This window comes from Pristiophorus japonicus, chromosome 7 (genome assembly GCF_044704955.1).
Source record: "Pristiophorus japonicus isolate sPriJap1 chromosome 7, sPriJap1.hap1, whole genome shotgun sequence".
Lineage (NCBI taxonomy): Eukaryota > Metazoa > Chordata > Chondrichthyes > Pristiophoridae > Pristiophorus > Pristiophorus japonicus.
In genome coordinates, this window is record NC_091983.1 from 252,136,692 (window position 1) to 252,147,792 (window position 11,101).

At 43.7% G+C, this 11,101-nt stretch overlaps 1 protein-coding gene across 4 annotated transcripts in view; it reads left to right on the forward strand.

The window, feature by feature from the left end:
- Window positions 1-11,101, forward strand: part of znf318 (zinc finger protein 318) — a 104,241-nt gene that overhangs the window by 74,022 nt on the left and 19,118 nt on the right. For all 4 annotated transcript variants that reach the window (XM_070885907.1, XM_070885908.1, XM_070885905.1 and 1 more), the window contains 5 exons: window positions 4,741-4,840; window positions 5,727-5,998; window positions 6,531-6,722; window positions 8,272-8,371; window positions 9,156-9,274. In XM_070885907.1, the coding sequence (XP_070742008.1) occupies window positions 4,741-4,840; window positions 5,727-5,998; window positions 6,531-6,722; window positions 8,272-8,371; window positions 9,156-9,274 (783 nt within the window). The remainder of the gene's footprint in view (window positions 1-4,740; window positions 4,841-5,726; window positions 5,999-6,530; window positions 6,723-8,271; window positions 8,372-9,155; window positions 9,275-11,101) is intronic.

The following is an 11,101-nucleotide window of genomic DNA, read 5'->3' on the forward strand; positions in this document are numbered from 1 at the left end:
CCGCTGCGTGCTGGAGTCGCTGCGTTCTCCCGCCCCAAGCCCTGGCCTCACAGCGTGGCTCCAATCACAAGGTAACGGCAGCTAAGGGGCACAATGGACCTGATCTTCACTGCGCATCAAATTCAAGAGAAATGCAGGGAGCAGCACCAACCGCTGTACATGGCCTTTTTTGACCTCTCAAAGGCCTTTGACACTGTCAAATAGTGAAGGATCATGGAATGCCGCCCTCTAATTTGGCTATCTGCAAAATTTCGTCCCCATCCTCCACCTGCTTCACAATGACACGCAAGCAGGATCCAGCACAGACTCAATACATGAGCGGACCAGGGTCAAGCAAGGCTGTGTCATTGCACCAACGCTCTTCTCGATTTTCCTTGCTGCAATGCTCCATCTCACCCTCCATAAGCTCCCCGCTGAAGTGGAGCAAATCTACAGAACACGGGAAATTGTTCAACCTCCGTCGCCTCCAGATCCAAGGTCGCCCTATCCTCTTGTCATTGAGTTCCATCATCATCATAGGCAGTCTCTCGAAATCGAGGAAGACTTGCTTCCACTCTAAAAGTGAGTTCTCAGGTAACTGTACAGTCTAATACGGGAATTACAGTCTCTCACAGGTGGGACAGACAGTGGTTGAAGGAAAGGGTGGGTGGGGAGCCTGGTTTGCCGCACACTCCTTCCGCTGTCTTGTGCTTGATTTCTGCATGCTCTCGGCGACGAGACTCGAGGTGCTCAGTGCCCTCCTGGATGCTCTTCCTCCACTTAGGGCGGTCTTAGGCCAGGGATTCCCAGGTACCGGTGGGGATGTTGCAGTTTATCAAGGAGGCTTTGAGGGTGTCCTTGAAACAGTCCTATTCCCACTTGGAGTTCGCTTGCCATGTAGGAGTTCCAAGTAGAGCACTTGCTTCGGGAATCTCGTGTCAGGCATGCGGACAATGCAGCCCACCCAACGGAGCTGGTCGAGTGTGATCAGTGCTTCAATGCTGGGCATATTGGCCTGAGCGATAGAGGGAGGGAGCTCAAACGGTGGTATAGACCAATTAGAATAAATGGGTGTTTCTGTGCTGTACACTCTATGGGCCCAAGTTTCCACATGATTTGCGCCTGATTTTTAGGAGCAACTGGTGGAGAACGGACTATCTTAGAAATCGCAATTCTCCCCATTTTTTTTTTCTGCAGTTTCAGTCAGGTAGAACAGTTCTACTTTGGAACAGAATTTTTTCTTCAAAAGGGGGCGTGTCCGGCCACTGACGCCTGATTTCAAAGTTTCCACAGTGAAAACTTACTCCAAACTAACTTAAAATGGAGCAAGTGAAGATTTTTGTAGAACTGAAAAAACCTGTTCTACACATTAAAAAATCAGGCGCAGGTTACAAATTAGGCGTCCAGAACGAGGTGGGGGGGGGGGGGGAGTGGGGGGAAGGGAAGTCAGTAAATTCTATAATAAATCCTTAGTTATACTTATACAAATATTATACAAATAAATCCAACCTGAATAAACATTTATAAACAAAGAAAAGATTAAATAAACCATGTTCCTACCTGTGTGAAAGTTCTTCAGGCAGGCCTTCAGGAAGCGGTTTGCCGTCGGGACCGAAGGCTGAACGGGCCAGGCCCGAGATTTCGGGCAGGGCCCATCCCCAGTACCAGAGGTAGGTGGCGTCGGGTCGGGTTGGGGAGAGAGGTTCGGTTCGGGTGGGAGGGAGAGAGGGAGGGGCAGGGGGAGGTCAGGTCGGATTCAGTCCGGGGGCGAGAGTAGAGTCTGGTCGGGTGGGAGCGGCAGACGGGTCGAGTCGGGTCCGGTCCGGTTGGGGACAGGGAGGGGGGGTGGTGGGCGGAAGCAGGAGCGGCAGCGACAGGCAGGTCAAGTCAAGTCGGGTCCAGTCCGGTCGGGGGGGGGGCGGGGGCGGAAGCAGGAGCGGCGGGGAAGCAGGAGCGGCAGCGACAGGCGGGTCGAGTCGGGTCCGGTCCGGTCGGGGGGCAGGGGGGGGAGCAGGAGCGGGAGTCGGCAGGAAGCAGGAGCTGGCCGTGGGAGGAGCCTTATTCACGCAGCCCCAGTGTGGCCATTCGGCCAGGGCTAGGGGCTGCGTGCTTCGAGCCCCTCCCACACAGTTTTGGGCGTCTGGAGCTACTGCACTTGCGTGCCCACAGTAATGCGCATGTGCAGAGCTCCCGGCACTGTTTTCGGCGCAGTGTCCTAGCTCCGCCCCCAACAGCTCCTGCTGCGCCGCGCCAAGGGCCAGAGGACCTGCAGGGAGGTGGAGAATACGGAGGGTTTTTTTAGGCGCACTTTGTGGCGCGAAAAACGGGCGCCCAGCTCGGAGGGGCGCTCGTTTTTTATCGTGTGGAAACTTGGGCCCTATGTAATGTATATAGATTGCAGAGAGTGTACAGCACAGATGATGGAGTTAAGGTACAGATCAGCCACAATCTAATTGAATGGCGGAGCAGGTTCCTATTGGGATTGCACTTGAGGATTACCTGTACAATAATAACCTGGCAAACATCAACCAACATGAGTGCAGAAGAAAAGAGACTGCATGACCAATCCCCTTAACTTCTTTTGAGGAAGTGACTTTCAAATAGATTGTTTAAAAACCTTAATGTGTTGTATCTAGACTTCCAAAACTCATTTGACAAAATTCTGCATAAAAGGTGGTTGTTTAAGTTTAAAGCTGTGGGACTTCAGGATAACTCTTGGGAATAGATGAGCTATTGGCTGGAGAGTAGCAAACAACTTGTATTTGTTATTGCCGTTCTGTTAGGGTGGTGCAAAATAGGATGCGCCAGGCATTGGTGTTGGAACTGTACTGTTTTTCAATTTTACATCAATAACTTGGATTCACAAACTATGTGCAAATTGATTTCATTTTTAGATAATACCGAGTGTTGTTTGGAAGTGTAATTGATGGACTAAGTACAAAGATTACAGAATGAATTGGGCAAAATATGTAAGTGGGTCGTAAAATGACTGATGAAATTTAATGGGGCTAAGTTTAATGCACTTCAACTCGGGAGGAAAAATAGGCAACACATTTACTCCATGAATAGTGCTTAAAAAAACCAAAGATGAAGAAGATCTGGGAGTCTCAGCAGACATGGTGCTCGACATGTCTGTCCAATGCGAATGAGCAATCAACAAAACCAATGGACTGTTGAGCCATTTAGCCAGAACAGCAGAATACAAAATACATCAACGGTATGCAGTTTTTACTGTGAATATACTCCATCTTCTTCATCCTATGCTCCAAAACCATGAAGGCACAATTTACGAACTCTGAACATAGGTTCACTATGTTAAACTAAGCTTCTGATGTTGAGCTGTTAGACTTTTTAAAATCGGCTGCTGCTTGTTGCTCTGAGAACATAGAATGCCCTCTGTGTCTGAGAGAGGCTTTTAAGAACTGCTTGCACCTTTTAACTGCAAGTTGCAGACTCCTGCCCCAGTGTCCGCCTTAACCAAGTCTCCCACTATGTAAATATGATGGCAGGACAGCTGGACCATCAGGTGTTCCAAGGAGTGAACATCTCTCACTATGCTGAGGTGTTTGAGATTCTATGTAATCATCCTCCCTTTGAACAGATAATTAACATTTCAAATCATCATGGGAACCAGCTTTCCAGCAGGGTGTGAATTTATTATTGAGAAAGAATTGCTGAATCTAGCGATGCAAAATCATTATGTTAAGGAACCCAGCGCGGACATCGCAGGCAAAATCCTTTGGAGTATATATTTCAGTATGTTGCATTCTGAGATGCTTTACTGTTGTGGCTTGGGTCCTCTGAACTTCGTGAACAACTCCCTTTATAACATACGTAGTACCCAACATATAATTTCATCGGGTTAAAGGGCAATGTTTTTTGAAGTTTCTTACCGTGTTTTTTAGATGTACACAATGTGTTGCATATAGTGCACATTGCCTGTTGTGATGTCGTGTCTGCCTATTTCCATCACGTCTATATGTTAACACTAGATGCGGTATTTGTCCTGTCAGGGGACATTAGGGACACAGATTTAGTGAATAGGTCAGTTTCATTTTCAGTGGAGCTGTGGAAGTTGGCAGGGTGGAGAATTCTTTGATCTGGCATCATTCTGGAAGACAAACAGTGGTTGGAATGTGAAAAAAGGCTCACTGGTGAATTGCGCTCTCTCTCTCTCTCTCTCTTCCCCTCCTCCCCCCCTTTCTCTTTTCTCCCCCCCCCCCTCCCCTTTCTCTTTTTTTTTTCCCCCCCTCCCCTTTCTCTTTCGCCCCTCCCCTTTCTCTTTCGCCCCTCCCCTTTCTCTTTCGCCCCCTCTCTCCCCCCCCTTTTCTCGCGCTCTCTTCCCCTTCTCCCCCCCCTTTTCTCGCGCTTTCTTCCCCCCCTCTTTTCTCGTGCTTTCTTCCCCCCCCCCTCTTTTCTCGCGCGCGCTCTCTCTCTCTCTCTCTCTCTCTCTCTCTCTCTCTCTCTCTCTCTCTCTCTCTCTCTCTCTCTCTCTCTCTCTCTCTCTCACACACACCCCCCCCCCCCCGGCCTCAAAGGTCGAGTGAGATTTTAATCCCACTAGGCTGGTCGTGCATTGAATGCTGGACCTAAAAGTGAAAGTCCTGACCCAGATTTTCATTTCTACATTTCATACTAAGCATTAACAATTATTTTTCTTAAACTGAGTTTTAGTGGTCGTGTGCTTAGTGCATTAGTTGGGATCCTCTGTGTGCTTGTAACTGTTTGATGCAAAGTAAGGCCCATGTTGGTTCCCCTCAGGTTCTGGAAGAGAAAGCGAAACTCTGCAAGGAGAAGGAAGCTCGGCAGAAACGCGTGGAATATCTTGGAAATGAGCTACAGAAGCTCCGAAAACAACAAGGTAGAAATTGGCAACGGACTTACCAGTGTTGTTGTCCGGTTATGTTGATGTGTTAAACTGTCTTGCTTGTCTTGATACAGAAGTGATTTATTTCTGCCATCTTTTTATTGCCCAGCTGCTTTAAAACAACCCATCCTGTCCTTTTAAACCCCTCCACCCTAAAATAACTGGTTGGCCGTTATTCCTTTCTGCCAAAATACCAACCATCTTCCTTCTTTACTGTGGGATTTGTTGACTTTGTAGTTTATTTAAATAAACAACTTTGCGTTTCCGTGGACTTCGGGTCCCAGTAGTAGCCACTGTGGCAGGCTGCTATCTTGAGTGCCTCGTGGAGGGGAAGCTAACCATTTGTCGCTCACTGTGCTGTGAACACATCATATTGACTAGGTAAGGATCACTACAAACAGCCGTTTACTTCTTGCAAGATATTTACATTGGAGGCACTGTGGTGGGGGTGGGGGTGGACCATAGCCCAGAGACATAGCCCATAGCTCCGAGGGTATTGACTAGGGAATTGGGCACTGTGGGAGCTGTATCACCCACCAGGAGAGGTAGATGGAACCTCATCAAATATTCAGGGCTGTACCTGTTCCAGTGCAATCATTCCTATTGTAGTGTTTATAAATGTGTTTCAGCCCCTCCCTCCAGGTGGAGCTTGAACCCACATACTTGATCCACAGAACACCAATTTGTCTCTGAACCTGTGCAGCAGTCAACAATTTGTTGACCTGCACTCCCCTTGGTCAATGGAGGATACAAGAAACTGAAAAACTGCAGTGAGCCTACTGCTGTAAACTGGGGGGAAAACTCGAGAGTTGCGCATTAAAAGAGGTGATAAGTTTTGAAACTAAATCTTCACCTCTCCCTTCCGCCTTAATGTGCAAAGGGGAATTGCTAAGAAAGAAACGTCGCGAGAAGGACGGACACAAGGACCCTCTTCTGATTGAAAATGGCAAGCTACAGGAAGACATTATGCGTCAGATGTCGTTAGTTCGCCAGCAGGTTGAGGAGACAGTCAAAAAGCTATCCGAGCTTGAGAAAGTGGCTCAAATCTTGGGGGTGGTGATTCAAGATAAAAGCGTAAAATCTTCTGACAAACACAAAGATGATATCTTGGAAAAGGTTCTACTGAAAGGAGAAAAGTTGCCATTCTCAAAGGTAGTGACTTTTGAAACACTTACTCAAAAATTTCTTGTCAAACTACACTGAAAAAGTTGGACCCATATAAAGGACGTCATAATATGATTTTGACCGAATTTTGTTTTAATTGAAAAAGTGCACTAGTGGCACCTTTTTACATTTTTATTTTCTTGCATTTGGCTTCATCTTCTCCTCCAGCAGACAGATCTCGATTCGGTGAATGAATAGGAAACCTACTCCCAGGTCTCTTGACAATGATGCTTAGTAAGGAGCTTCCTCGAGCACCTCTACGAAGTTTCCTGGCTGCGTCTTTTTCCCCCAATGCCACTCCTGATGCAGCCATCTGGAATTATGGATGCGATCCAGGACTGTTCCTATTTGTTTAAATATATACGACCCATCTGCAATTCCAACAGTTCTGGTGGAAAGCCAGAAAGCACATTATAATCCTATCATGGCGGCCTTTTTAGGGAGTTACCATGCGAATTTGGACTTGTTTGAGCCTTCAATTGTGCATTGTATATGACCATCTCTGTGGGTCTTAATACAGGAGATTTCAACCAAGAAAGGATTTCAGGAGAAGTTGGATGTCAAAACAGAGAACCCCGTTGAGTGCTTTCCTGAATCTGGGGATGTGTACGAATACTATGATGCAGGAAACCACTGGTGCAAAAACTGCAACACCATTTGTGGGACACTCTTCGATTTTTTCACTCACATGCATAACAAGCGGCACAGGCAGGTGCGTATACTTAGACACTTTTCTGATACTTCACCTTCGCAAAAGAATTTAATTTGAAAGTCACACTACATATACTGCAAAGTAGGCAACACAGTGGCATTTGTATCATGGACATCTATCATTTGTTTGGAAACTGAATTAAAGAAATTAAATAAAAGGACAAATAATGCAGTTTGTAATAGAGAAGTTTTGAGTTTCTCGTATTTGAGTCAAAACAGGAAAACTCTGGGAAGGTATAACAATCGGTCCCAAAAACACACACATCAATCATTTCCCACCAAAACTTTAAAAATCAACAATAAAAAATACATGCAATCCTGGAAGCTGTTTTTAAATCTCTCAATTTTCTTTTAAATTAATAAAATGCATAATGAACTTGCAATAATTAATCTTAAAAAGGTGAAAATTTATGTGTGTGATGATGTATAAAGTCAGTGTGAACAATAGGCTGGTAATCATGTTTAGATGGCACCAAGATATAACCGATAGAAAAGGGAACTCGGGATCTACTTGGTTAATTATTTCCGAAATGTGTGTGTAAATAGTACTTGGAATAATGAGAAGTTGTGGACCAAGGAAAGCCTCAAATTTTAAATAATGTATGAGGTGGAATACTTCATTGGTTGGTAATGAGGGATAAATATAAAATCAGGAATAAAAAATCAAATGATAAACTCCATGAGGAAAATTATTCTAGAATTGAATAAATCAAAAATCCTGAAAATATCATGTAAACTCTGGAAATTAATCAGCCTACATTCGCCCAAGTATGATAGCTGTTTAATTTGAATTTTTATCCCATATGTTTCTAAACCGGTGTCCAACTTAGTGTGCTTTATATTTCACAGTTGTGCTTCTCATATTAAAATGAAGGGGAGAAAGAGAAACACCAAATTTAAATGAAGTATTAAAGAGAAGGGAAAGAATTGGACTCAAAGTTTCATTTCAGAAAATCTAAGGCCTTGAAACTGCTATATGGAGATTACGGACACACATTGGGTTCCTATTCCATTTCTTTGTCCATTATTTGAAGTGGTATCATTTCCGACCTTTAGTATGCAAAGTTAGCTTGTGCAAAACGACGCACTTTGCTGTTTCTGCACTGGAACCTCCAGTCCTGTGTCTTGGAGCAGTGGACATCTCTTGGAATTTTTGAAGATTGCAAGCCAGCTTGCAGTTCATGTGCTAACTCTCAGTACAAGTCAGTGAGTAGCTGAAAATGCGTGTTGAATACCCACCCTTTTCATCAGCTAACTCTCAGCATGCGATAAATGAAAGGTGATGTGAAACCCAAAATTCTATGTAAAAAATGCCTTTGTTTAAAGCAGTTTTGGAAAAAATAATCGGTCATTTTCTTATTTGGTCTTTTCCATTCTTACCTTCTCCTCACAGCAAGTCATGTGCACTGAGAGAAAAAAAGCATTTTATACACAACTGTAATGTATTATTGTGCTGTATCAACTAATTGTATTTGCTGATATGTGCTTGTTGTAATGTACTCTGTGAATTAATGTACAAATCCACCATGTGCCTCTCACTATGCAACTAGACGCTGGATCCTTATGATAGACCATGGTCTACAAAGATGCCAAGTGAAGACAAAAATGATTCCATTAAGCGAACTGATAAAATACCAATGCCGGCAAAAGGTGGGTTTGTGTTTTATTTCATTTTGCAATCTGTTCTGAATGTTTTGCTGCAGGAACTGCTTTAAGGGGCAGTTGGAGAACTGAGCTCTATTTATAATTCTTCTTTGAATGTTTGTACATCCAATTCCTTTGTGTGCCCTTCACACAGTAAGGTATGAATGTTCGTTGTGTTTGGCCTATGGGGGATGTGATGCTGATCCATCTCTACAGTCGTTGCCCTTTTATCTCTTCCCATTCACGCTCAAAATTCTGGCTGTAGTATGGCTCTTTAGCTGGTGTCCATCCGTAACTGGGAAAACATCATTGCTAAGCCGGGCCAGTTTGAGTGGAAAAACCAGAGTTTATCTCGTGAAGAGTTGAGCTAGTTGGCTCCAGTACCCCATTGGTTAGGTGGGAAAAGCCTGATCTCTGCCTGACAACCCCTACTTAGAAAGGCTCACCTGTAGATATCGGTGAGGATGGGATTAAGCTCTGATGTGCTGCCCATGTGATTAATTAACCTGCTCATCACCGGCAGGGTTCCAGGCAACCATTCGTGTCTATGAAGTGTGTTCTAGTAACTATTAATTGTCTTTTGGAAAAAGGGAGTGGAAACCAAAACAGAAGGTGCTTTAATTGGGATGGTATCTTGAACAAGCAATTGCCAGAATTAGATATGTATAGCTAGAATAAAGTCAACCCCCAGCTGGATATATTTCAAGTCTGGACATAGGAGGCTCATTATATTGAATCTTTTCCGTATTTCATCTCATCTTCTGACTGTGTACATCTGTCCTTGTCTCAGGTTCAGAATTTCTGATGCCAGTCACTGGATTTTACTGTCAGCTTTGTGAGGAGTTCTACGGAGATCAGATCTGTGCTGAAGATCATGCCAAATCACATGGTCACAATGATAAGTATAAGGTTAGGAAGAAAGCAGATTATAAAGCATTTCCAGAATGGAGATAGCAACCTGAAGTTACTGGTGAACTGGTTGTGTCCCAACGACCTAAAGCACACAGCACATACACTATGGGGCAGATATGCACTGCTTGAACCAGTCATCTCTGTGGCACAAAATAATGTCTTCATAATCTCCGTGTTGTAATTTCTACATTACAACAGTGACCATGCTTCAAAGGTACTTCATTGGCTCTCAAACGCCTTGGGACGCCCTGAAGTTTTGAAAGGCGCTATATAAGTGCTGTTAATTGTTTGTTTCAGAAATGACTATCTGCAGATGAGATGCAATGGGGACAGGTACTTGCATTGAAGCATCTCTTTTTGTTTCAGTTAATGGAAACAATTTCTGAAGCATTTCAGGAGATGCTGATACCTGTGTTCAAAGTACAAAATGATCAGAGAGCAGCTGTAGCTCCATAAAAAGGCTGTGATTAAAGCTGTTCTATTATCTGATACAAAATAGTTTTAGTATCGGAGAAGTTTCAATAATTGGCTATATACAGTGGAATATTCCTCAGTAATTGGTATAAATCAATTTAATGTGTCTTTATGTGGAATGAACTTCCACAGAGACAAAACAATGGCTATTTTTTGAGCAGTCTTGACTTTATGGATCAACAAATGTACAGAACACTTAAGGTGCAGTCCAAATTCCTTTTTCACCATACATGTCTAAACACTGGGCTTTCTGTGTTCCTTCTTAGCTCTGCTAAGATTTGAGTACAAATAAAATAAATACTTTAGTGGTACTCCCATTTTAGTAGGTTTTGAAGGACCGTAAATGAATGGATGACCTGTGGTGATTAATTACAAAATAAAATGGTGTAGCATAACCCTATTCATGAGTAGTAGATATGTTTCTGTCTTTTCCTACTCAATGCTGCAAACCTGAAGTGACAAAATAACTGAAGCATGATCTTTGGGTAACGTCAGCAGTGACTTGGTTGTAACCCTCACTGATGAAAGCTACTACCCTCAATAATGGCAGAACCAACCATGTCAGATGGGGAACTCTGAATTCATTGATATTTTTCATAAGTATTTAAGAAAGATGTTTTGAGTCATGTCAAAAGTTTCCTTCCTACATGCGTCAGTAAAAGAGTAATTTTGAGTAGCTCAGGCACTATATGAAGGAATGCACCTATTGAAAATGATGAGACTTCTGGATGTGCAACATTTACCTCCAGACAATCTCGCTTGTACACTGCTGTTTATTGTAGCAGTGTGGTGCTTGTGTCATTCTTTCTTTTCCTTGACTAAATGTTTCATTTCAGCGTAACGTGTCTTTGAGGCTCAGTGTCTAATGTTCCATGCATTTGTGGTTTTTTTTAAAAAACCTGGTGTTTTGCCATGTGACCCAAAGCATCCACTTTGCGTGCACACATACACCTGTACCATGGTGCTGGCTTCATGAAAACATGCACATTAATGGTCAGATTGCATTCACTCCAGTCAGTTACAAAAGAAAAGGCCAGGCCTATGCTGCAACTCGAATAGCTCGGTGGTTAAAAGCACTTTACGGTGTTGTACTGAGACATACAGACCAAGAATTCCTGTATTCAATCCTTGGTGCTGTATTTCTTATATTTCAGAACTTGGTTGAAGTGCGGGTGCAGGTACTACAACCAGAGTGTGTTTGTGTATCTCACGTGAGGACCAGATTTGTTTTGGATGTGATTTTTTTTTTCTTCCTCCTTTTCTCTTTCACCCCCATCCACCTAATGGTCAAAGAGCCTACTGATAATCATGTCTAGACTCTGATGTGAAGCCTAGTATTCTGCTGGAGAT